We start from the raw sequence: 26,900 nt of genomic DNA on the forward strand, positions 1-26,900 counted from the left end.
TGCGGTGCTGCAAATGCTTGCATTTGATGCGGTACTTGGATTGTTTTGCCTCGAGTTCCCGGCATGCAATGCGCGAAAGTCACGTGATCTGTCAATCGCTATAGGAAAAACCTTAAATTAAGACCAAGAACACTAGAGGTGAGACATGATCATTAATTAATATTAAAATTAATAAATGACAGATTTAGTGATATTTTCATAAAAAACCTTTCCTTTTTTTGTTCTCCATTTTCTTTAGTTCGTCTATAAGATTGCTAAACAAGGGGGAGGGTGCATCCGGCCTCCTCGGCTGTAATTGGTCCAGCCCAGAGTCGATCATGACCAATTGGCCAATCCAACACCTTTCATTATATATACACCCTTCCTAAAAAATAAAAAAAAATCCATCGGCCCATAAAAACAAAAAATCGCCAGCGAAATGCCCGGTGGGCCCGATGGCCAGTCCAGCTATGCAGCGACAGATGTACAAAGAGCAATGAAAATCGCAGTCAAAAGCTGTGTCCAAATTCATGGGCTGCATCCTCCTGAGGACCCGGCCTTCGCGGTCTACGTGGGCCGGGTCCTCAGAAGGTCGGGTAGGCCGGAAGTAAACGGCTGTGAAATTGGACGGTCTAGCCTTCAGATTTGCGTCACCGTTATCTCGGTGTAGTTTAATAAACTCGGCCGTCTGCTCCTTGCTATCTAAATTATAACAGGACACTGGCGTAAATTCTCGACCATCTCACACTTCTGTTTAATCGGTTTTCTGTTTGCCGTTTATTCAGCTGTGTGAAAACCAAGGAGGAACCCACCCGGGGGATTAATAAAGTTTTATTTTATCTAATCTAATCTAATAACTTTAATCTCAGCCAAACCGATTTACTCACGAACAGATAAAACACTGAAAAAAGCCAAACAATATCATTTTTAGGTTGTCTAAGTGACTTATATATTACGTTTAACCAGAGTAGCGAAAGTCCGCGGTGATCTGAACATGATGTGCCGGGAGTTGTGCCGTTCTCGGCGGCTTCAGTGACCCTCGAGCTCTCGGCTAGCTATCGAGCTGGTGGGTAACAGACGTCTCCGAAAACGTCGAACCACTTTTGCAAATATGCGATACCTTGATAAACCGAGCAGATATTTGATGTTTACACAGCTACATTCTCGCCTGAAAATATGTTAAAAGTTTATTTTGTGACCGAGAAAGATTAATAACAGTAATTTTAAAACTTAGTAGCGGCCGCCATTGCCGGAAACTGGAGTTTGGCTGGGCTGCGCTATGAATTCTGGGATATGGTGGGCCACGAAGGACACACCCGACCCATCCTTCAAATTCGGGGAAAAGGAGGACGCATTTGTCGGCTGCATTCGGAGGAGTCCACGAATTTGGACAGCCTTCGGTGCGTCGCTGTGACGTAATCGGTCTACAAATGCGGCCTCAGGAGGATGCAGCCCATGAATTTGGACACAGCCAAAGTACACCAAAGTCCGCTGATTCACCCAGTACAAGAATTATGCTTCTAGTCCAAAAAATGGCGTTTTTCGCCTCTCACCGCGATCTAATTCTGACTGCTCATCACCCTGTTTTCCAGGTGCTCGTTCTCTTTCCCAGTGGCGCAGTTGGTAATGACATGGGTCTGCAGCCCGAAGGTTGTGGGTTCAATTCCACCTTGGTCAACATGTTTTTTTCCCTACAAATTAATACACTATCACAGACCACTAATTCATATTCATCATTTATTACAATTCTGCAAACTTTTATGATTTTAGCAGCTTTTCTAATATGGACCTCAGATTCTTGTTAACACTCCATGGCACAAATACTGTTCCCTTTAGGCTCTGTGTATGTGTGTGTGTATCAATATTTCTCCCATTTTAAAGTATTACTCCTCCATAATTGTATTTCTGTTAAATCAAAGTACTTTTACTACATCTTAGTACTTCTGCTCAATCATAGTATTTCTGCTAAATCATAGTATTTTTTTCCAAATCATGGTTTTTGTGCCAAATCATAACATTTGTGTTATGTTATAGTATTACTACTAAGTGGAGGAATTTCTGTCATGTTACAGTATATGTGCTGATTACAGTATTTCTGCTAAATCATAGTATTTCTACTATATTATATTTTTCTTTCTAAATATAGCATTTCTGCTATATAATTGTATTTCTGCTATGTTATAATATTTGTGCTAAACCAGAGTATTTGTGCTGAAACATAGTATTAATTTAAAATTACAATATTCATAGTTCATCACAGTGTCTCTGGTAAATTGCAGCATTTCTGCTATGTTGTACTGTTTTTCTAAATCATAGTATTTCTGTAATGTTTAAGAATGTTTGGCTAAATATATTCTTTCTGTTATCTTATACTATTTCTCCTAAATTCTTGTATTTTTGAGAAGTTATCATGTTTCTGGTAAGTTACAATGTTTCTGCTAAGTTCTGCTAGGCTATTGTATTTCTGCCAAGTATTATGTTTCCTCTAAGATATTGCAGTTCTGCTAAGTTATTACAGTTTAGCAAAGTTCCTTTGCTTCTGCAAAGTTTTTACAATTTCTGCAACTTTTCAGCTTTTTCAGCTAGTTTTAGCAGACAGCTTCAGCTTTAAAGCATCCACACAGCATTTTCACAGGAAATGCAAATTAAGATAAGATAAGATAAGATAACCTTTATTAGTCCCACACGTGGGAAATTAGTTTTGTCACAGCAGGAAGTGGACAGTGCAAAAGTTGTGAAGGAAAAATTAGAATAAAATAAGATAAGAATAAATACAGTACACAACTGTACAGAATAGAATAAAATAAAATACTATATACAGTAGAATAAAATAGAATAAAATATACAATAAGATAAAAATAGAATACAAATGCTATATACAACTGAGTAAAAATACAACGATGCCAGAAAAGATTATTGCACATTAGTATTATTGCACATGTGTGGATGTGTGTGTTTGATCAGTCAAAGTCTTTATTGTGGAGTCTGACAGCAGTGGGGAGGAAAGACCTGCGAAATCTCGCAGGTCTTTTTTTCTACTTATTTTTCTACTTATTATTATTATTATTATTATTATAAGAGAGAGACCACATCAAAGAACACTATGGTTTCATCTGGATCCAGGGTGAGTTTCTGGATCTCGTCAGTGCGGTCGGTGGAATTGATGTGATGCGGTGTGTTCCCCACAGGGGGCGCTGGGATGGTGGGGAGGTGTTTGGAAATGTCGTAAGTGGCTGAGTTTATGCTGCTAACAGTGGCTGTGTCCGAAGTGTACTCCAAATGCGCCGTCGATTTCCCCAAACTTGAAGCGTGGTCCGGTGCACGCTTCGTCGTCCCATATATCCCACAATTCATAGCGCGGTGGTGGGTGTGGATAATTTTGCCGCAAAATACGGCAGAAGGGAGCGGCCGAAGAGTGAACTGTCAGAAGTAAGTACTGAATATGATGTCACTTATTTATGTGCAAATGTTTAATAATGAAGAACATTAAAATATTACTGTTGGCCACATGTCGGCAAAGTTATGTGACATTAGTGATGTTTGTACTTTCAGCGGTAACTTGGTTTTAAAGCCTCTACTTCTAAATATATATATAGTCGACCTTAATCTTACAGAGAATGTGATGATTTTCTGGATAATTAAAGTCAGTCATATATCCACAAACACAACAAGCTGAAAGTCAGTGATGCTGCTCGGTTTGCAGTCCTGAATATGACGGCACAAGCAGGATTCACTGCACTGTTAATGTTAGCTATGTTATATTGCTGCCTCTGTTCGGTGGTGTCGAGCCAAACGGACTTTAACGTGTGTTTGAACGAGCTGACGGTTCACTCGTTAAGCTGAAAGAAAGATGCTTTAATCACAGGAGTCACACATGTGTCCACTGGACCATCTGGGAACTCTTCTTGTTTAGCACTCGTAATAACACAAACACTAAATCCTCCTTCTCTTGTGCTGTTTTGTAGCAGTGTGTACACCTGAGACTGTCACCTGTCTGTCTGTCCTGCACTCTCTCTCTGTTTCTTTCTCTCTGATTGTGGAATAAAAGTATGAACATGTATTTATAAGTTACACTTGTGTTTGAATCCTGCAGCTTATCACACATTTGATTTCCATGTGTGACGACTGCAAGTGTCCAGAGTGAGGACAGACTGAGGGACCCACTGCTGCACATCATCTGTGAGGCTTTGCACCCCTGATGATCCACCAGGACAAACTCAGCAGTGTGTGAGGAAGAGGAGGAGGAAGAGCCAGCAGCAGCTGACAGATGGAGAGAATAGACAGACTGTTCCCTGTTTGTGAAGGACTGCTAGGAAAGTTTAACATAACTAATTGTCTGTCCTGAATCAGTCTTATTAGGTAATGTTCAAATAATGTGATCATCCCAGTGTTTTCAGTGTGGGAGAAAGTACTCAGGGCCTTCAAGTTACACACTATGAAAGGCAGCAACAAGTTTAATATTCAGAAACCTAAAGTATGTATCAGCAGCAGAATGGAGCTAAAAATAAATGTTTGTTTCAGTTCTATGAAGCTTTGAGTATTTTGGATTAGTAGCACTGCTGTGTTTGTTGCATCATATTGCTGTAATTGTTTATATGCTTTATATATTCTGAGCTAAGTTGATCTATAGTGTTACATCATATTCTATAAGGATGTTATGTGTTTGTAGACTTTCTGCCCAGTTTGACCCATTTAGCAGAGGTCAGCCTGTTTAAGGCTCTGATATCTATTCTGTATGACTTAAAGCAGTTATGACATGGTCTGATTTTCTCACCCAATAAATGGTGATAGGACATATAAATAACTGCAACTTGAATCTTTGAATCTTTGACACAGAGTTCAAGTTCACCGCTGAAATATATCATAATAATCTGACAATAACTATATATAATATTGTCCATATTATATTAACATTACCAAAGTGAGATGACTTTAGTCTCATGAACAACATTAGCTAATTGTTATTTACTAGCTAATCTTAAATGACTGTTCAGTACAGAAATGAAGCCCAACTATCATGTTTTACAGTCCTGTGGTCTCAGCCTCAGATACTTATTAACTCACACAAAGCTCATGTAGAAACAAACAAATGAACAAAATATGTTCTCCTTCATTTCTGTCAAACAAAGCTGTTTGAAACGTTTCCAGCTGTTAGTATCATGGTTGCTAGGCAACCTGGGCAGCGTGACAGAGGCTAGACCGTCCCATTTCACAAGCCTCGCACTTCCGGCCTTAGCGGTCTTTGAGGATCGTTGAGGCTGCGTATTTTAAGGCTGCAGAACCTGAATTGGGACACAGCCAGAGGGTCTGAGTAGGGCTCCTTTGTGGATCTTAGGAAGTCTGTACCCAGGGTTTAGCGCCCCCTGGGTACAGACGGTGACATGTAGGATGCTCAGTGAATTTGTCCTTTTCACTTCTTGAAATCAACCATAACTTTCTTTTTGCAGCTGCATGTGGGGTCTTGTTTTATGGCTACACTGAGGAGTCATGTTTGTGTGGTTGTGTTTAGAACAACTGCACCTCCGCTCGTTGGTGGACCAGCCAACAACAGGGGTCCACAGCCCTCTTGGGGACACTCCCACGGGGCTTAAATCTGGGACTGTCCTCCAGCTGTTGTTACTGCTCCTTGGACAATCGTCAGGCTGTGATCATGTGACTGTCTGAACATCACTGCTGTCACACGCGCCCTGCAAGTAAATGCTGTATTATGAGCGACACCTGAGAAAGATGTAAAGAAGCCAGAATGACAGAGTGTTTGAGCAGACGCTGCAGCTCTTCCTGTCTGACTCTCCTGTCTCCTTACTTTGCTCCCAGCTGTCTCATTCCCAGTCAGCTGTCAGTGTGGGACCAGCGTATGGTCAGGCTTGGGCTGCACCGGTTGGTCTGCCAGGCTCTGAGCTTTGGGTGCAGCTTTGAGGAGGGTTTCCAGGCTTGGTGAATGGTGTTGGGTGGAGGCTATGGGTGGAGGGACTGGCTCTTGTTTCTAGCATAGATAACACAAACAGCTACATACACACACTCGGCTGACTGCAGGTTTCCAACCTCTGCACAGTGACTGAAACCAGCAGCACTGAAGCAACAATGGGCTGGGAGGTCAATTTATGATCATAATGTGCAAGTTGTCATGGAAACTGATCAGCAGCCACTGCTCAATGATCTCTGATCAATGATGTTCCTTCAGTGCTGGTGACCTAACGACAGCTTCAGGCAGCCTGTGTTTGAAACACTCGTGCTTTGCTGACTCTATTTTGCGGCGTTCTCTCTGATTAAGAGAGCGTTTCAGCTTCCTCATGACGATCTCACGCTGTCATCAATCGCAGAGCCTCAGTGAAGTCACGAGTCCTTCCAGCTGATGCAGCGTTTACCTGCAGGACGGGTCTGACACGGTGAGCAGCCTCATGGTTCAGCTGTGAATCACAGTCATCCATCAGTGGTTGTTCAAAGTGCTGACAGTCTCCACTGAACACGAGCACAGTGATGCTTTTTTCTTCAGTGGCTCTGCCCACACACACCGAAGGATAAACCGAGTTTAGAGCAGCTTTTGTGTTGATCGGCTGTTCCACAGAGAGGCAGTGCTCCCTCCTCAGGTCACTTGCCCTCACACTCTGAAACCTCAGCAGCGTTTCAGCACTTTCACCTGTGCAGCCAGACACCGCCCACTTTCAGACAGGTAACGATACAGGTGTGGTGGGTGGAGACCTCGGCTGTGTTTTGGCTTTTTAAGGTTGAGTCTAGTAGAGACGCTTTATTAGAGACCAGTGAAAACCAGCACTTTATTTTAGACAGAATCATCCTTTTAATGGTGGCAGCTCTTCCCATGAGTCACACAGGTAACGTGTCACATGATCCTCTGCCATTTTTAATAAAGGAATATGATTCAGTCAGCTATGAGGGCCTGGCCTGACCTGACTGTGGTGTTTGTTAACATCAGAGACAAAACTCTGGATTTATCTCAGTGGGTGAGGTGCTGTGACGTGGACGAGAGCTTATCTGTAAGTGTGTTCGTCTTTTAGGCGAGGTTTGTGGGTTTCAGATGAAAAGCATCATCAGTGCATGCGTTTATCTTCTGGTCTGTGTTTGATGTCTACAGCAGACTCGAGACCTGTTTCAACAGGACGGCCGGCTCGTCTGCAGACCGTCCAAAACTCTGCAGTGACACCGCTGACTCGCTCAAACAGAGGAGTTCTGTAACTGCTGTTATCAGTCGCTACGCTGGCTACCAACCAGAGTGAATGTGGGGAGTTGTGAAGTAGTCAGACTCAAACGTGAAGGAAGGTGGTAGGGAAGCAGACTCGCAGACATTTCAGGTTTCCAGAGGTGAGCAATTTATTTACAGTGGACTCCATCATACGTGAAACTCCACAAAACTTCCCCCAAAGTAACAAAACTCAAAAGTACATGGATTTGGTAACACAGCTCACCTCTCCTCTCTCATCTGACTCTGGCAGAGACTGACTATGTATAGGGCCAATTAGTCCGGCCAGCGAGTTGAGGGACCTAAAATTCTACACAGATGACTAAAAATGACAAAAACCTCCTCACACTTCTGATTAGCACATTTACACAACTAAACGGCTCTATTGACGAAAAAAGAATCAACAAATCCTGTCAGACCTTGAAACAAACAAAAGGAAGCATGTCTGTGGTAGAAGAAACCACCTGGTTCCACCTGCTGATGTCACGTCTGACATCAGCAGCACTTTAAAATGAGGAAATGCTAGGCGGGCCTTTCCCCACAGCTGACCTACATGAAGACTGAAAGAAAGAACAAAGTAAGTATAAACAAATCTGTAACAAAGAAACATGTAACTGAGTATTTGCAGAATGTTTGTTTTTCCAGCAACAGACTGCCCACACAAACAAACCCGGGACAGTCCAGAGTTACTTTGACAAATCAGAGCAAATACAGAAGGATGTGCAAAAACAAGTCAACACACCCGGGACGAGTGGAGAGCATCACAGCTGCTCATCCGCAGGGTTTGAACAGTTATGTTTGGACACTGCTTCATATGAAATCTGTGTGCCAAATACCTGAATGAACACTGAGACGGCTCCATCGCTCACAGGGACGTTTCCTACATTCATGCAATTTATTCTTTTTAATTTTAAGTTTCTAATTTGATGTTAGAGCAATAATCTATTATACGTATTAGTTACAGTAAAGGTTGTACTGCACGTGCAGTCAGTTGCAGCACCAGCGATGCATTTCACATTTACATGTAAACACAGATTAGCGTAATCGTTTCTGCTGACTAAGTAAAGAAACGTAAAGAAGAGACTTCTGCTCTACATGCATCATGTCTGCCTGCTGGTTGTGTCTGTGTCACTCGTGCTGTGATCCTGGCCTGTATTATCGGATGTTGTCTGCGGCTGATAAAACCTGTTTGATGTGTTATGAATCGAGTGTTTTATGATCTTGTGGGACGGACTGTAAAGTGGTTTAAGGCCTCTGTGTGACGTGTTGATGTTCATGCACAGGCTGCTGCAGAACCACCCGAGGCCTCGCTGTTTCACACGCTGCTCGGTGTGGTAGTTTCTGTTGTTGATGCCAGTGTGGGCATGCTCCCTGCTCACAGTCCGATCTGGCTGCTTATCACACAGCTCATCACCACGCTCTGCGGTCGCACGCTGTTTTTGTTTTTTACCATAAAATCATCTCTGACATGAAAACCTCATTTCTGCTTTGATTAATGATCCTAAATTGCAAAAAAGACTTGGCTGTGTTCAATAAAACCTCTGTGACTTTATGAAAGACACTTTCTATTAGAGCAGTTTCTCTTTTTTACAAAGCGCAGTCGTGCTGACAGTTAAAGACGGTGCGGCTGTATGTGGCCTCTCACCGAGGACACGAAGGCAAAGACAGGACAGGATAGAAACAGGTTGTCGGTGCGAGTCTACAGCCTCGGGCTGTTGCTGTGAAACTTTCATTTTCTGTCCCACCTGGAGCCTTGTTGTGCCACACCTGGAATACAGGTAAACTGTTTCTATTGCACAATCAAAGAGCCTCAGGGAGCAGCACTGCGTGATGCACGATCAAGTGTAGATTGCACCTGCAACAGTTTACCTGTGTTCCAGGTGAGCCAGCACTGAACAGCCTCAGCTGTGATTGGACACCACACAGATAAAAGTGACCTGCACTGAAAAACAGGGAAATAAAAGATATTCTAATATGAAACTGGTTCTTGGACCGCTTCCTTGAGAAATTGGATATGTCCCAAACAATCTTTCAAAATCTCTTCCAGAGAACTGAATAACGAGATTCCAAGGAAGTCATCTGGAAAAAAACCTGGCACGGAGAATCTGTGGGGATATAAAAGCCGACGGCGCCACGCAGCAGCTGTTTGCAGCTCTCGGCAGACTGACGCATTCATCGGAGGACGACGGACTCCCTGCTGTAAGTCTCCCTTCTGCTTTGTGTTGCTTTGTGTCGGTCGACAGCTTCCAGTCGTGTCCGAGGTTTCTGAGTGATCCTCAGCTCGGACTCTGACTGCTGAGCGATGCTTCAGGAGCGTCCTATCAAATGTTAATCCTGGAAAGTTTCCTTGAAGACTCGAGGTGACGTGATTTGATAGATTTGGTATTTTCTCAGCTTTAACCTGCAGTCGTTTCTTTCCTAACATTTACCTTCATTTCTGGAAACTTTCATCTTCTTCCAATATTTCTGTGACCTAACGAAATTCCAACCAGCAAAAACCTTCCAGCATCAGAGTCACAAAGCTTTCAGGTGCTGTTAGCAGCCGTAAACACCTGATGGGGTATCACTGTGACCCGCGGGCGGGCAGGCCGGGCGCAGATGAGAACGAGAGCTTCAAGAACAGCACAGGTGTGTCGGCTAAAAGGAACCTCTGCGACCTCGACCTCAAGGTCAGAGGTGAGGTTTCCTGAAAATCGTGTGAATGCAACAGCTTGAAAACATGTAGGATTTTAAACTCATACCACAGGCGTGTCTGCTGGGAGGCGGTGGGCGGCGGCGGGCAGCGGTGCCCACCACCGGCATGTTTTCTCCCACCCAGCCTGAGAGGGCTGGACAACGTGCCGGCTCCTCTGGCCTCTCCAGTAAAGATCATATATAAAGGTGAGAAGCAGATGTCAAGTCACATGTGTTTGCTGTTGGCTTCAACCACGTCTGCAGCTGAAACGTAAGCCAGTCGTCTCGTGGCGCCATCTTCCCGTACCGCTCCAGCCGCGTGAAGCTGGTTATGTTAGGGTGACCATACTTAGATTTCCCAAAAAGAGGACACTTGGCCCAGTCGTGAAGAACTTTAATAATAGTGTTTGCTTAAAGAAAACTTTAACATATTGAAACAATTCCTTCTCTGTGCGGTTAATGAATGGCGAAATAAAAAGTGTCATAAGGTCAGCAAGTGCAAGAAGAGGACGGTTGGTCATCCTAGTTAATGGGGACATCGCTCAGGTAACATGTGGACATGCATCTGAAGGATGGTGTCGCGATCAAACCATGATCGTGCGTGCGTGCGTGTGTGTGCGTGCGTGTGTGTGTGTGCGTGCGTTTGACCCGTTTTACTGAGACCCTGCGATAAAACACACCACAGAGCGCAGGCTGCACACTCAAGTGTGTGCATGTGAGAGTGCAGTACAACCACAGCATGACCAGTCCACCCTGGTACCGCAGGCCGACACGCTGCTGCGCGCACACGTGCAGGCTGAAAAAGCATCACGCTGAATGAACCTGCCATTCAGACCCAGGAGGCGGAGCTACTTTCACCTGAGATCATCTCTGTGACAGAACTTTCATGTACAGACAGGACTAACAAGGCTGAACGTTTACCTGTGAATAACCACAGCAACACTACAGCTGTCATTACACAAACATGTTTATTTCATGAGCAAAAAATATCCAAAGTTTGATGCAAGCAAAGAAAGCGAGCAGTGAACAAAGCCTGTAGCTCGGTGTGCTGATCGTGTGTAAATATGAAAGCTGCCGACACAATGTTAATGTTTTTACTTCTGCCTGCTTTTTCAGACGCACAGTAACAATGATATTATTTATAATGTGGTAATGTTGTACACTGCATCACTGTGGTGTCTGTGATGGATGACAGCGTTGAGCAGCGTGTTTATCAGCGTGTTTATCAGCGCTGGATCATTCAGCATCATCATTTTGTCCTCTGATCTTCTCACAGGGCGGCGATGGCGATGAGCACCAACAACATGACCAGAAACATCCAGGCTACAAATGTGCCCCGACGGACGAAGCGTGTCGCCCTGCTGATCAACAACATGCATTTTTACGATCCGGCATTAACCAGACACGGGGCTGACAAAGATGAGCAGGGCATGGTCAACCTGCTCCACACTCTGGGATACGAGGTGGACAGACATCGGAACCTACCTGCACAGGTAACTTTCCTTCACTGAGGCTTGCACTGGTTTTCCACAGCGACCCAACGACTGACGTCTGACTTTTTGCTCTTACAGAAAATGGACGAAGCTCTGAAAAGCTTTGCCAGACGTCCGACACTGCCCCTCACAGACAGCGTGTTTGTTGTTGTCATGTCCCACGGAGGCATGGGAACTATCTGTGGAACGGGCAGCCACAGGATTGAAATTGACAGAATTTATGAGCGCTTAAACTCTAGAAACTGTCCCGCGCTGAAGGACAAACCGAAGATCGTCATCATTCAGGCATCCAGAGGAGGTGAGTCTCTGCTGGCGCACCGCTGACGGCTGCTGTGAACATGGCGTTTCACTAAGTGTTGTCTGTTTCAGTGCTCATACCTGGAAGACCGCCTGTGCCCATAGATAACATGAGAGCTCGATCAGTAAATCAAGCTGCTCGGCTGCACACAGAAAAGGATTTCATCACTCTTCATTGCAGCGCACCTCGTGAGTTCTGCAGCATCCAGTACTGATCACTGCTGTCAGTGACACAGCTGTTCACACCTGTTTGTGTTTGCAGACATGGCTGCATACAAACATCCAGCGTACGGCTCCTTCTTCATCCAAAGTATCGCTGAGGTGTTCAACACTCGGTGCGTCCAGGATCCCATCGATGAACTCTTCAAAAAAGTACGTTTAAGAATATTCTGAACTCTTTGAAGGAGCCTCAGAGCAGGTGGATGCAAACACGACGAAGGTCTGAGAACCAGGCAGGTGACCACAGGTGGTGCTCAAAGCCCCGCCCATTTGGCCTTTTACTCCATAAATGCTCCACACATTTATGGAGTAAATGCTCCACGTGTCGGGGAACATGTTCAAACTAATCTTTCTGTAGAGCCAAAGAGCAAAGAGCCTGTCCTGTTACAGAAACTGGAGCACTGAAGCTTCTACAAATCATCCTTTTCAAACTAAAGAGTGGCGCCTCCCTCCCTCCCTCCACCTCCCTCCCTCGTCCTCACTGGTCCTCCCTGGGCCTCCCTCGTGCTCCCTCCCTCTGTCTCCCTTGCTGGTCCTCCTCCCTGGGCCTGTGATGGAGATGTCATGGTGCTGGCTCAGAGACACGTTCTGTTCCTCCTGTGCGTGGAGCTGATGCGTGGTCACTGTGTGATATTTCTGACCCACAGGTCATGCAGCGCTTCCATGTGTCAGGCATGCAGCAGCTGATGCCGAGCGTGGAATTGCACACCCTGACGAAGCCCTTCTACCTGCTTCCAGGTGAGTGCAGAAACATGAGGTTGTGTGTGAGACTGTGACACCTGGATCATAAACCTATGTTCATATAAATGCAGTTTCAGCGCTCAGACTGTGTTCAGCCTGTGATGTGCTGCATGAGGACAGACACAGAGTTCCTCCTCGTGTTTGTTTCTGAAGTGCTGTGAAAAGTGTAAACCTATCATTCTGACCCCGGATGTACTTACAGGAAACACGCAGGTGCCTACACGACCTGAGGATCCACGTGGGAGACCGGACGCTCTCAGGTAGGAGGAGGACGACTGAAAGAGGAGAGCGGGCAGCCTCTCCTCTCTGCGTCTTTATTTTAAACCTCACATTTCCCTCCATGGCTGTAGATCTCTGCATCTTGAACGAACAGCTTGTCACTGTAGGAAACCGAAGAATCAGACTAGCTAGCACAGAGAGCCCCGCTCCATCAGGCCTGTCTGTAACAGTATGACAGCCATGTGATGTCCATGTGTGCATGCTGACCCCCTCCTCCTTTCAGGGCGGAGCCTGCCGGAGTCCGATGGGTGAGGTCAGAGCTGAAGAAGTGTAAGTGTGTTTTTAATGTGATTCAAACAGCGCACGGTCCCATCACTCATTCTGCCGAGCTCGGACAGACTGGACTTCTTTAAGTTTCTTGAAGACGCCTCATCCGAGGAGCTGCTTCAGTTCTTGGACCAAACTGTATTTAAACACTGGTGGGAGTGTCCCACCGATGAGTCAATGGTGACTCATCTCACGAGCTACGGTGAAACAATGTGACCCTACCATACTGAGATCACCTGACCTCAGGCTGGACTGTAGGTCGTGCACAATCTGTGTCGTAATCCACGCCCTCTGTCCAAAGTGGACACAGATGTGATGAAATGTCAACACTGGCATCCTCAGGGAGTGGCCTTTGACCTTTTGGAGCAGTGGTCCAGGTCAGTGTGGTCCACCTTCTGGCTTTAGAACTGAAGCAGCCTCTCGGATGAAACATCTGGACAAACTCGGAGAAGTCCGGTGGTCTTGGTTCGGTTCCTGAGACCGCCGAGGCCTGGATGACTGACGGACTGTAGCTGGATTGTGTTTGTTCTCTCATCAGATTGCTGTCAGCTCACCATCGACATGAACACGGTGAACAGGAAACTCAAACCGTCCCACCATAACAGGAAGGTGGAGTATGTGTCGGAGCCTCAGCGGTATCCCGATCATCCCGACAGATTCGACCGGGCTCAGCTGCTGTGCAGAGACGGGCTGACGGGTCGCGGGTACTGGGAGGTGGAGTGGACCGGCGAGGTTTACATAGCGGTGAGTTACAGAGGGATCAGAAGGAAAGGAGACAGCAACGAGACCCTGTTCGGGTGGAACCACCAGTCGTGGAGTCTGTACTGCTCCGATAAATACACCGTCTGGCACGACGGCAAAGAAACGGCGCTCTCCTCATGCTCCTACTCCTCCTCCTCCCTGTCCGACTCTGGTAGGGCAGCAGTGTACGTGGACTGTCATGCTGGCACTGTGTCCTTCCTCAGGGTCTCCTCTGACACTCTGACCCACCTCCACACCTTCAAGACCAAATTCACTGAGCCCGTGTATGCTGGGTTCAGAGTCTTCACTGCGTCCTCAGTGCGTCTGTGCTGAGTGGGACAGAGAGCGTCCACTCATGGCGTGGGCCAGCGTGGATGTGTTTTCAGAGTAATGGTGGAGGGAGCTTTCTCTCGCTTCTCTTCCAGGTGACATTTCTGTCCCGTATCCTGGATGTGCTGGACTCAGGGTCAGAGGTTTGGCTGTAGTTCTGACCCAGGCATCAGTGATGTTCCCGCAGTGCTCCTCCCTGCCTGAGGGTGGTGCTGTTCACTGGTTAAAGACTTTAAACTGGAACCTGACCAGGCTGGTTTGGCTCCGCCTTCTTCCAACAGTCACATGTCTGCAGCGTGAACGTGTTTTTAAACTTTGTGCGTGTTGTAAATATTATAAACACGAATGTCTGTCTGTGTGTGCGACACACTTCCTGTTGTTTGCGTAATTGTGGTGGTGGGTCGTTGCTCTGGCTGTGGCGCTCTGGTGACCGTGGTTGCACGCTCTGATAGATGCTTTTATGATGACTGGGATGTTGTTTTTTTTTGTGTGTGTGTAATTGTGTATAAAGTTTGATTTGAATGTGCAGCTGTAGTTCCTCAGTGTGGCCACCTGATGGCAGCAAACCTTCGGACTCGTTCAGCGTGATCGAAATCACTGCTTCCTGTTTCCAGACAGTGTCTGATTGGAGGACACAGAAAGTCATGTGACCAAACAAATGTGTACTTATGTGATGTTTTAAAGATCAATAAACAGAAAAGTGAACGGCTCACTTCTGCCAGTCTTCTCTAAAGTCTGTAGATGCCGAGGAGCGTCGCAGGAAACGCGTCCATCTTTAAAGTGGGCCGACGTTCCCGCGTAGGCCGACGTTCCCGCGTTAGCCGACGTTCCCTCTCTGTTCCCTCAGAATCAGGACGAGCTGATGTGTTCTGTTGTGACTGTCGGTATGAAACTTTCCTTTTCTGCCCCACCCCATGTCTCGGGCTGTTGTTGTGCCACACCTGGAATACAGGTAAACTGTTTTGTTTACACGAGAAGTCTAAATTTAAACGTCCCACACTAAGACAAACGTGTTGCATAAACAGACAAATATCTCATGTTCAGTTATGAAACTGGTTCTTTGACGTCTTCTTTGGAATTTGGAAACTATCCCAAACAGTCTCATAAAATCTGTTCCAGAGAACTCCACAACCAGATTCTCAGGAAGTCGTCTGAACAAACACAAACTGGCAAACACAAGTAATCAGGCTGTATTAGTCCACTCGCACAGGAGGACACACACAGGGTCACGTGATCAGTTCGGGTAATCAGTGCAGGTTTTTTATCCTGATCAAAGAAGAGGATCCGGATTTCCCTGATCCCAGCGCACAGCTCAGACATGATCGTGACATAAAGGCTCCCAAACGGACGCCGCCTGAGCACTGCCTCACTTACACAAGCACGTTCTGCTGTGCGACACCTGGGAGGTGGGAGTGGCCACGGGCACAAACCTGCTCTTGGGTCATGTGCTCTCTGGGCAGCACCTACCCCCCCATCTTTGTGCTGGTTTGTTAGGTTATCTTTTGCAAAGCGAGGCCTCCTGAAACACTCAAAGGGTGCTGAGCTGTATCGATGTTTGGAAACAGTCTGAACCCCAGGGTGAAACCTGCTGGTGACGCCAACGCACACAAACCTGCACAGGTCCGAACAAAGCTGCTCATTACGCAGCCTGTCAGGAGCTGTCATCAGACATCCTGCATCAAACAAGGAAGCAGAGCGTGTTGAAGACAGTGAGCTGTGCTGATCCTGCTGCTTCAGCACAAACCTCCCTCTGTGAACCTCCGTGCTGCTCACAATGATCAGTAAAGTCAGACTGCTGTTTGTTTCCTGGAGTTCGTCCCAGCAGGTTTGTTCTACACAGCAAAGATAGAAGCTGGCATAGTTAGGTTGGATTTTTAAAACTGCTCCTGCAGGTTAATCTTTCTGATGTTTGGAGAGAATAATCCTCCAACCGATGTTTAACCAGTATTTTAATCTTCCATTAACCAGCAAACACAGCAAAAAACTACAGTGAAATAATAAATGCAAACACAAATATTCTGTCAGCAAAATAAAATTACAACCCAAATAAAACGTACACACAAAGTAAAATACACAAACGTGCCGCGTGCGCCTTACCAAACGTTCATAAGCAGTTGCAGTCCATATCGTCCATTTTTTCATCTTATCCATGAAAACAAGCTTGTTTTCCTGGCGTGAGTCCTCAGTCTCTGGCAGCACATGTGCTTAACTGAACATGCGCCCAAAGCATGCGCAGCACAAGCACAACTCTTAAGTCCACCACTAGGTGGCAGCAACGCAGGAACCAGATTAAACAGCCGACTTTGAACATTGTAATCACAGAATAAGTACATTTTTAATTCATTTAAAAATATATATTAACATGAAAAAAGATTAAATGTGTTTTCCTTCTTTAATCAAAGGTCATATTTGTCACATTGATCACACGGGTTTCTGACACCTTATGCATCATCCTGCTGAGCGACTTCTGAACTTTAGCGCGGATGCTGTGTCCTGTCACAGGATGTTTCCCTCAGTGTGCAGGCTGGGTCACAGAGACCCAGTTCTGTACTGAGTGTTTCCAGCAACGGCCGCCATGACAGAGACTGCAGTACCTCTTGGTGACCTCTGACTTCTGTTGTGTTTGGGGGTGGTGCTAATATGGAGGCCAGGAACTGCAGGCCTATATGGGGATGTCTGTCCCCTCCTGTGCTTAAACTCGCCACAGTGTTCTTTGAGGCGGCGCCATGTGTGAGGAACCGGCGAGGATGAGACCGGAGACCAGAGTCCGAGCTGAAAGCAGAGAGGAGCTTTCTACTGAGACAGAGCTCGCTCAGCTATATCACAGTAATCATTCAACACGCGTATATCACTTTTATATATCTATATAATGTTTGTTCAATTACTGGTGTTGGCCAGAGGGGCTGATGGTGCGATATGGCAGCCTCGCTTCTGTCAGTCTGCCCCAGGGCAGCTGTGCCTCCACCAGTGTGTGAATGTGAGAGTGAATGAATAGTGGAATTGTAAAGCGCTTTGAGGGTCTCGAAAAGCGCTATATAAATGAAATCCATTATTATTATTATTATTATTGATTGCACTTTGGATTTTCAGCTGACCGCCCCAAACCTCTGCAGCAGTGCTGGCAGCACTCACAGGCTGAGGCTGGACACGTGCCCTCAGCTGCTGTGGTCGACCGCGGCGAGGCCTGTGCTGAATGGAACCTGTCCTGCCGAGCTGCAGGGTAACCTCAGGGTGTACTCACGTTCAGACATGGCTGTGTGGACAGCACATTGACACTGTTATACCAGCTGTACTCTCACAACTTTACAGTATTTGTATCACATATGTTCAGTATTGTCCTATGAACAGATATAATAAAAACTGTGGAGGGTGTACTCGCTGATACCTGTCACACTTTGCTCGCCTTTGTTTGTTTCCCAAACTGCTAACAGCAGAACATTTAGCTGCAATACCGTCACGGGTGGTATTTACAGAAATATGAACAGTATAATTATCAAGCAGCAGCTTCCTGAGACATGCAGCAAACTCACAGAGGGAATAAACTAGATCAGCTGAGTGTGTGTATGCGAGTGTGCTGTTTGTATAAATGTGTGTATTTATACTTCGTGCTCTCACAGATAGATATTGAGGCAGTGAAATGATTGCTGCTGTGCAATCCCTGACCAGAAAACTACAGTAAAAATGTACCGAAGAACTGAATAAAGTTACTTAATAGACTAAACATGAACATCAAAGTAAAGTAATTATTACTTAAATGAAGAATTTAACCCAAGAAGTAAAGTCTGAACTAAGAGTTAAAGTTAAATTTGAAATAAACAGTTTGCAGTGGAACAAACGAGTTACTGAGGTGCATTATTATGGTTAGAGTCCAAGTGCAGTGATGTGATGTATGAGAGAGTCCAGTCCTACAGTCCTACACCTGGTTCAGGGCCCGGATAGCCTGAGGGAAGAAGCTCCTCCTCATTTTCTCTGTTTTGGCCTTAAGGCAGCCGAAGCGCTTCCCAGACCTCAGGAAGTGAAGAAGTGATGTGGTGAGGTTGAAGATCTCCGTGAACACTGGTGCTAGCTGGTCAGCGCAGGCTCTCAGGACCTAACCTGGGATTGCATCTGGTCCTGCTGCCTTCCTGCTGTTCACTCTTCTGAAAGCTTTCCTGCATGCTCTGATGAAACAGCAGCTCGTGGTGACAGCAGCCGTTCATTTCACCTGACCCTGCATCCAGCTGCAGCCTGCTGGGACCATGAGGCCTGGTTACTAATAAATGTGTTTGTGTGTGTGTGTGTGTGTGTGTGTGTTGGTATCTGTGTACTGTGTATCTTGGTGGGGACCAAAATCCGAAATTTACTATACTTGTGGGGACCAACAGCCCCAGTGTGAAAAATGCCTTCAACCCTGTGGGGACCTGGGTTTGGTCCCCACAGGGTTGTGGTTTTAGTGTCAGGGCTACAGCTGGGTTATGGTTATGGTTAGGCTCATTTTTCATGGTTAGGGTAAGCAGCTAGGGAAAGCACTATGTCAATGGGAGGCCCCCACGAGGATATAAATACACACACGTGTGTGTGTGTGTGTGTGTGTGTGTGTGTGTGGTGGGGGTGGGGTCACTCGCTGTTTCCTCTTTGTTTTTTTCTTTGACCTTTCCCCCGGAAGTGGAGCAGCTGCTCTGCTGTTAGCCGCTCCGGACTCTCGCTCGTCTTTACCGTCAGAACCGGAACCTGCGACGGAACCGGAGGGACCATGGAGCCCGTCCCCGCTGCACCGGTAAGCACACCTGTCGAGCCGAGCCGGGCCGATCCCCCGGAGACGGTCATGTGAGCAGCTAAGCTAACCGAGCTAGCCCCGGTGATCTGGACTCCGGTCAGGAATCCCGCAAACGAACCCGAGCCTCCCACTGTGGTTGCTGTCAGCACCGTCCTCCGGTCCGCTCTGGACCCTGCTGGAGCCAGGGCCGCTGTGAGGGGCTCCGGGTCCGAGCAGCGGATACTGAACGGAGTCCAGACTCAGTTACTGATCCACGGAGTCGTTCGACTGATTATTGATGAGCGATCGATGATTACAGGGCCGTAGCCAGGGGCCTACGGGGCGGGGGGGGGCTCACAGATTAACCTCCAAAAATCAGAGTCGTAAATCTTTCACTGTAAAGAAAACAATATAAAAGTTTGTTGATCCTGGAAACAGACAAACATTACAGCGTGAAACAACACGTGTAAAAGATAACACGCATCATCAGGCAGGGCTGACGCCGCCACCGTGGACTTCTGCGGGACGTCCGAGTCCTAACTGGAACCGGAAAGTCCTTTTCTCCTTACGCCGCCACCTTCCACACTATACAAGCCGCGGTGGTGTGCACGTTACCCTTTTCCACAGGTGCAAGTCAGGTTCTGTAAAGGTCACGGTGTCAGGTCACAATCCGGTCACAGTGCAAGTTACCATGTAGAGTTCCTGCAGGAACACAAACAACTGCGTCCCCTCAGCGCCATTTTGCAGTCCTGCAAGAGAAACTCAAGAACGCTGTGATTTGATCTTTGATGGATTGGAAGAAAAACGTGTGGGCGCTGAGCTCAGGAGTGCATGTTGACTGCAGGTTAGTTAGGCTGACATCACAGCCACAGTCGCACGCGCCACCTGATCGATACCGCCCTCGGTGTTCCTCATTTCGATAATGCAGTAATCTGATTACTGGCTTTGTCTGATTGCGTCTCGCCCGGCTGCATTCAGTTCAATCTTATTTTCACAGCACTGAGTCACAACGACAGTCACTTCAAGGTGCTTCATATTGTAAGGTAGACCCTACAATAACACAGAGACCAGATGACCCCCTTGTAATCAAACCCTTGGCGACAGTGGGAAGGAAAAACTCCCTTTGAACAGGAAGAAACCTCCAGCAGAACCAGGCTCAGGGAGGGGGGGCAGGATAAAGAGGAAAGTTTCAATCTTGAAAGTAGAGATGGTGTCTGTCTCCTGACTCCAGACTGAAGGGGCCTGAAAACTGAAGAACTAACTCCAGTCTATCCGACGTGTCAGCGCTAACTAAACTAGCTTCTACGTTAGCTTTCAGTAGCTCGTTACCTCCCTGTTGCTGTGTGTGGGTGGAGCTCCATGAAGCCCCACACACAGCAACAGTCCGGCACAGATGCAGAAATGAGCCCTGCTCCTCCGTCCTTACAGCCCCTTTGCACATTACCCAGCATGCCGTGCAGCACAGTTATTGCATATATGCGTGTTAGTGGCCGTTTCTCAATTCTCAAGTACGCGAGTCCGTACTCACCGAGAACGCGAGCACGGACTCGCGATTTGTACAATTGGAACACCTGCGTACGTGATGATGTCACAGGTCCGGAGTTTTTACTGCCGTCCCCTCTTAATTTAACTGTGAGTAACATGTTATGAAGCTTAACTGTAATCACAGCCAAACCGGTTTACTCAGGAACAAATAAAACACTGAAATGAACCAAACATTAACATTTAGAAGTGATCTAAGTGACTTATATATCATTTGTAACCTCAGTAGTGAAACCTCTATTAATAAAAATAGTGTACATGTACATACGTGTACATACCTTAATAAAAACAAGCAGGTGAGATGTTAGAACGCTTTTATTTCTATTCTAGTGGACACTCAATACTATAGACAGCTGCTGGGGTTTCTTTAACCTGAGTAGTGAGAAGACCGCGAGTGGGTTGAAAACGATGTGCCGGGAGTCCGCTGTTGAGTTTTGGACGAAATGCATTCTGGGATATTTAGCTGTACCAAGTCCACACCGATGCATGCTCGATAAAACGGTCGCAGCGAGAACACATCCGGGACTTTTTCGCGTTCTCGGCTTGATGCGTACTTCGAATTGGAACAGTACTTGGTCTCCGACTGATGACGTATCACGAGTACACGAGAACGCAAGTACGCACAAGTACGCATATTGAGAAACGCCCAGTGTCTCACAGGTGCATCGTCACATGTGGACAGACGCAGCTGTGGGTTATTGTTTGCTCATGTGAGCTGACCTGTGAGGACCCCTGGTGGCCAGTAACAGAACCCACTGTGCCTACATTTAAAGCTGCAGACGTCTGTTTGTGTTTGAAAAGTTCAAATCCTTCATGAAGTCACACCCGTCACTGCAGGTGCTGCAGAGTCATGTGACCCTGAATATGAAAGTGTGTTTGTGAGGTCACATAGGTTTTCACCCGTGTGACGCTGTCTGAAACCTTTCCTTCCAGGCTGAGGAGTTCGCCGGCATTCAGGTGAAAACGGAGCCGGAGGGCGACGTGGAGATCCGCTCGTACCCGATCCTCAGGAAGTTGTCGGTCAAGCTGAGTGACTGCAGGGTGTGGCTGGAGGGGCGGGACTTCCTGTCTTTGGGTAATTCATGATTAAAATATCAAATATCTGTGGCTGCTTTGTCCTAGCAGAAGTCCAAATCCCATTTATTCTGGTCAGGTCAGAGATTAGGACCATCTAAGACGGAAACTTCCCCTTTAATTCAGGTGAATGAAGCAAAAAAGAAAATGACAGGAGGTGAAGCAAGCTGCTGAAACTAGAGACGGCACAGTGATGATCTCCATCACATCGCTCAGCCCTGCCTCAGATTTCTGCATTACTGCGTCAGCTGCAGATTAATTCCTGGGTTTGGACTCTACGCAGCAGCAGGAGGTGACAGTAGGAAGGAAGAACTCCCTTAGAAAGGAGGAAAGCAGAACCGGTAACTTCGGTTTCCATAATCGATTTTCTGATTCAAATCGATTATTAGTTTGAAAAAGCCACATCGATTCATTAAATCCTGAATCGGTTTTTAAATATAAACGTATTTTCTCAGAAACGGCAGAATCTTAGGTTAAAGGTCACAGAACTCTCAGCTGTGTCTGTAATCACACCTCTGCTTCACTTCAGCAGCATCAGGTAATGTTGAGTCATGGTTTTATTTTGAAGGTTATCTGCTATAAAAAACCAGGCCAGGACAATCTGCTTCATGTTTTATCCTCAGTTACTTTGACACAAAGACATCTGCTGTGATGAAGTCTCACAGTGTCAGCTTTGTTTGTATACATGGATATAAAATATGAAGATGTGCTGACAAATGATCAGAATTACAACATTTCTGAGTCAAAATCAAATCGATTCTAGAAGTGGTGATACCCGGCTCTGGTTTTCAAAGATTCAAAGTGATTATTGTCATGTGTACAAAGAAAAGCATTTCTCTGTAGAATGAAATTCTTTCTCTGCTGTCCACACACAGATGCTGGTTAATATCTACAAATAGATAAATACAGATAGCATGAATAAATGAATGGAAACCAATAAAAAGAAGTGTTAAATATCTTGATGCATGCTTAATCATCCAGGTAAGTACATCTCCAAAAGTTGATTGTGTTCATCTGGACGTTTTCAGTGGGAGAAACATTTCATCATCATCCAGGCTGAAACCAGCCCACTGAAGGAACAATGGGCTGTGAGGTCAGTTCCTTCATCATAATTATGCAGATTCTCATGACCATTGATCAACAACCACTGATCAGTGATCAGTGGTTGTTGATCAGCCCATTGTTCCTTCAGTGGGCTGGTTTCAGTCATGATGCAAATGTCCTGTTTATAAGATTGGACACCTGCAGTCAGCTGAGACTGAAGAAGTCACCTGGATGATGATGAAATGTTTCTCCCACTGAAAACGTCCAGATGAACACAATCAACTTTTGCAGAAGTGTTAAATAGATTTATTTGCAAAAGAGCTGTGAGCTTAATATGTTGGTTTGATATGCGAGATGACCTGATGTGACCTAGTATCTTGTCCATAACCTCAAACACTGTGTCTCTGAGACAGAGCAGTGTGTTTGTGGCTGTTTTCTAATAAAGGAGACGTGATGTCCTCGGGCTTCTGTGTGTTGGGAACAGAATCGAAGGAAAACCTCTTCCTGTTTTGTGTCTGATGACTGCAGCTCAGACGTTCTCAGAGCAGCTGCCAAACTGCAGTAACCTTCCTGCTGGTTAACCCGGCAGTTCCTCTTCGTCTCTAACCTTTGAACTCCGCTTCCCCGCAGGTGATCACCCCGAGCTCAGCGAACGGAGACAGCGGCAGCAGCAGGCCACCAACACAGGCAGGAAGATGGTGTACTGTCACGAGTGTAACAAGGGCTTCTACAAGAAGTCCCACCTGGAGGCTCACCTGCGGGTCCACCGGGGCCAGAAGCCCAACGAGTGCTGGCAGTGCGGCAAGACTTACCCGACCCTGATGAGCCTGGTTGTCCATCAGCAGGTCCACGACCGCACGGCGCCCTACCAGTGCTCCTACTGCGACAAGACCTTCGCTCTGAAGAGGGACTGGAAGACCCACCACCGGACCCACTCGGGCACCAAACCCTTCAAGTGCTGGTTCTGTGGGGATGGCTTTGGCGAGCAGGACGAGCTAAACGAGCACCTGGAGCTGCACAGCGGTGAGAAGTGCTACCACTGCACCGTCTGTGATAAGATGTTCATATCCTACCAGGGCTTCAACTTCCACCGCAAGTCCCACAAGAGCCGGAAGCTGCTGCCATGCCCCAAGTGCAACAAGACCTTCAGCAACCCTCAGAGCCTGAAGCTGCACCAGGTGACGCACTCCAACAGGAAACCGCACAAGTGCCCCACCTGCGGCAAAGCCTTCAAGCTGCTGAGCGGCATGCGCTGCCACCAGCGCACCCACGAGGATCTGAAGGCCTACCACTGCACCGAGTGCGGCAAGTGCTTCTCCAGCCTGCAGGGCTTGAAGCTGCACGACCGCACGCACACCGGACTCAAGCCCTACAAGTGCTCTGAGTGTGGCAAGAGGTTCACGCAGTCGCCCCATCTCAAGGCGCACATGGTGACCCACACCGGCGAGCGGCCCTTCCTCTGCACCACCTGTGGGAAACGGTTCACGCAGTCATCCCACCTGAGGTCCCACATCACGCTGTTCCACGTGGGCGAGAAGCCGTTCACTTGCGATGACTGCGGCAAGAGCTTCACCATCGCTCACTACCTGAAGGTGCACCGGCGCACGCACACCAAGGAGAAGTTGTACCAGTGCTCGTACTGCCAGAAGTCCTTCTCTTACCACAACTCATGGAGGGCGCACGAGAGGATTCACACCGGCGAGCGGCCCTTCACCTGCCAGGACTGCGGCCAGAGCTTCATCACGTCTGGCTCGCTGGTCAGCCACCAGCGCTCCAAGCACACTGGCGAGAAAAGCCACTACTGCATCACCTGCGGCGAGTTCTTTTTCACCAGCTCCATGCTGCGTGTCCATCAGCTCGACCACACCGGCGAGCGCCCGCACGTCTGCAGCTGCGGCAAGACCTTCAAGACCCGAGGTGTTCTGCGCTACCACCTAAAGAGGTTCACCGACCACCGGCCCGCTGAGTGAGGGGAGGGGCCTTTCAACACTACTCTGACATGTTTTATACGTTAATCACCGCCTGAGCTTCAGCAGGAGCTCCTCCAACCGCAACATGTCTTCTTCATGCTGGTTTGTCCTCGACCAACCAATGAGCTCACAGAGCAGCAGCGCTACCATACTGTGCTGTTCTGACGTGAACTTTGACTCTATGGACGGACATGAATGCTGCTGAGAACCCACTCGAGTCTCCTGACTGTTAGCGCTGACTGTTAGCGCGGACAGTTAACACACAGTGTTGGGAAGGTTACTTTTAAAATGTATTCCATTACAGATTACAGATTACATGCCCCAAAATATATTTTGTAATGTATTCTGTTACGTTACTCAACGAGAGTAATGTATTCTGAATACTTTGGATCACTTAATATATTATCAAGCTTTTTACAACTACATGAATGTACTATTGCTGTGTGATTTGTTACTATCACTGAAGGTTACTCACCATACCAATACCGACTAGATGTTTAAATCTTAATGTAAATGAGTAACAGTAGGTGGACATTAGGTAAGGCTGTGCTTTTGCAGCGATCTCGTATAGAAAACTGTTTCTGTCTCAGTCATGTTTTCTTTCTGTCTGCTAACCTCAGCTAACGCCAGCTAACAGTGTTAGCTCGGTAGTGAGTAGCCTTCAGTAATAGCAACAGTACATTGCAGATACTGAAGTGGCACATGACCCAGGTAGCTACCACAGCTAAAACAAGCTAGCTGCAGTCGGCTAATGTTAGTTTTTAAACAGAACGTACTTCCAGATGTGTCTTTAGGTTGGAGTCTTTGACACTGAGAGCAGCTCGCTTGCTGACAAACAGAGTTTGCATTGCACGCTCAGATTTCATCCCGCTCTTCTTTAAATGTGGTTTCGGAATTTCCAAGTAAGAAATGCATTCCTGCCCGTGCACTGCTGGCTCTGCTGTGCTGGCCCCGGGTGCTTTGTGTAACTGACCCCACCAACATTAACAGGACGCTGACATTAGAGCCTTTATTGGGTTTATGTTAGAGAATTAGAGAGGGCATAGCCTAACATATGAAACAGGAAAAGACCAGATACACGTTTGTATTTTAAATAAGTAACACAGGTACATGTATTCTGTTTCTGCCCAACACTGTTGGCGTTGACCGTTGGCGTTGCTGAGACCGTGGCGCTTCAAACCCAGCAGGCTTCCAAAGAATCAGCCATGATGTTTGTGTGTTGCGCTCTTGGTGACACCGTGTTTTTAGCGGTGTGCATCATGTCATTACCAATAAAGTTTGACCTGCAGCTTCACCTTTGACTTCTCTTGTTGTTCCCCCTGACAGCTAAGTGACAGAGTCACCTTTCACAGGTGTGTTAAAGGTGCACCATGGGGTGTCTTTTAGCATAAGAACAAATGAAGACTTTCAAAGTAAATGACCCCACACAAACTCAGCTCCTGAAACTGTGCCAGTGTGATTTAAAGAAACAGAAACATGTGCAGCTGGTGTGTTCAGAGTCATTAAGGTTCACGGCTCTCTGTGACCTCTGACCTTGTTTAAACTTCCTGATCTTGGTGGTGAGCATGAACCACACTGACATCAGCATCCAGAACTCGTCTTACATCATCAGTTTATTCCAGTTTTTCAGTGTAAACGAGAACCCCTCTGATTGCTGCTGACCCCTAAACACACTTTGATTGGCTTACGCCACAGTCACACCAGGCCTGCAGAGCGGTCTGCAGACTTGCCTGCAGACTGGTCAGTGACCCCCTTTAACCACCATTTGCTAAGGACAAACATCTGTTCCCTGATTGGTTGATGAGGGGAAGATGTTGTTACGTCTGACACATGCTGAGTGACCACAGAGTGGCAATAAAACTGGAAACGGAGAATGATCCCCTTCAAAATAAAAGGTGAGACCAACAGTTTGACCTCAGCTTTAAGATGACTTCCTGTTTGAGTTCAGACGTACTGATTTCAGCCAGCCAATCACAGGCAGCGAGCTCATCGACCGCAGACACACAGCTGTTGAATGCGCTTCCTGACTCTAGGCGGAGCCTCAGACGCAGGCAGACCCAGGCTGTGTCCGAATTCAGGGGAAGGATGCTCATAAGGACACTACCTACCTACATCACAAGGTAGTGTCCTTAGACGGACGGGTAGTCAGGAAGTGAGCGGCTTGGACAGCCCCCTTTTTTTCTCCATAGAAACTTTATTGAACAAACAATGAGTATCCAACATAACAGATGGGCTGTGGACAGCCTCCTAGCCTTCAACTCCGCCCTTACTTGCGTGTTTTTCCCGATCGCTAGCGCCACAGCGCGAAAATTTAAAATGGA

General features: G+C 46.8%; 2 protein-coding genes across 6 annotated transcripts; both read left to right on the forward strand.

Annotated features, from left to right (window-relative positions):
* The first annotated feature begins 6,656 nt into the window (after positions 1-6,656).
* Positions 6,657-14,926, forward strand: LOC102083232 (uncharacterized). 5 transcript variants are annotated; one of them, XM_013266027.3, is made up of 12 exons: positions 6,657-6,809; positions 6,911-6,971; positions 7,070-7,751; positions 9,222-9,373; positions 11,124-11,340; positions 11,419-11,638; positions 11,710-11,826; positions 11,900-12,009; positions 12,504-12,594; positions 12,800-12,857; positions 13,100-13,146; positions 13,682-14,926. In XM_013266027.3, exons 5-12 carry the CDS (start codon positions 11,131-11,133, stop codon positions 14,215-14,217), a joined length of 1,389 nt encoding a protein of 462 aa, XP_013121481.1. In that variant the 5' UTR covers positions 6,657-6,809; positions 6,911-6,971; positions 7,070-7,751; positions 9,222-9,373; positions 11,124-11,130; the 3' UTR covers positions 14,218-14,926. The 5 variants fall into 5 exon arrangements, with proteins under 5 accessions (XP_013121481.1, XP_019203894.1, XP_013121482.1 ...); XM_019348349.2 differs by having other exon boundaries at positions 7,070-7,296; XM_013266028.3 differs by having other exon boundaries at positions 7,073-7,751.
* A 3,888-nt stretch (positions 14,927-18,814) lies between these two features.
* Positions 18,815-25,873, forward strand: LOC102083149 (zinc finger protein 664). The gene is made up of 3 exons (XM_005476864.4): positions 18,815-18,970; positions 21,425-21,566; positions 23,240-25,873. The coding sequence occupies exons 1-3, from the start codon at positions 18,947-18,949 to the stop codon at positions 24,577-24,579; spliced, it is 1,506 nt and encodes a 501-aa protein (XP_005476921.1). The 5' UTR covers positions 18,815-18,946; the 3' UTR covers positions 24,580-25,873.
* Positions 25,874-26,900: the final 1,027 nt, after the last annotated feature.

Source organism: Oreochromis niloticus, linkage group LG18 (genome assembly GCF_001858045.2).
Source record: "Oreochromis niloticus isolate F11D_XX linkage group LG18, O_niloticus_UMD_NMBU, whole genome shotgun sequence".
Classification (NCBI taxonomy): domain Eukaryota; kingdom Metazoa; phylum Chordata; class Actinopteri; order Cichliformes; family Cichlidae; genus Oreochromis; species Oreochromis niloticus.

Excerpts from the sequence above, each read along its gene's own strand:
- LOC102083232 (XM_013266027.3), top strand. The coding sequence starts at position 11,131 with ATGGCGATGAGCACCAACAACATGACCAGAAACATCCAGGCTACAAAT. Across the intron at positions 11,827-11,899 it reads TCTTCATTGCAGCGCACCTC|ACATGGCTGCATACAAACAT; the intron begins GTGAGTTCTGCA and ends TTGTGTTTGCAG. Across the intron at positions 12,010-12,503 it reads TCGATGAACTCTTCAAAAAA|GTCATGCAGCGCTTCCATGT; the intron begins GTACGTTTAAGA and ends TCTGACCCACAG.
- LOC102083149 (XM_005476864.4), top strand. The coding sequence starts at position 18,947 with ATGGAGCCCGTCCCCGCTGCACCG. Across the intron at positions 18,971-21,424 it reads AGCCCGTCCCCGCTGCACCG|GCTGAGGAGTTCGCCGGCAT; the intron begins GTAAGCACACCT and ends CTTTCCTTCCAG. Across the intron at positions 21,567-23,239 it reads GCGGGACTTCCTGTCTTTGG|GTGATCACCCCGAGCTCAGC; the intron begins GTAATTCATGAT and ends GCTTCCCCGCAG.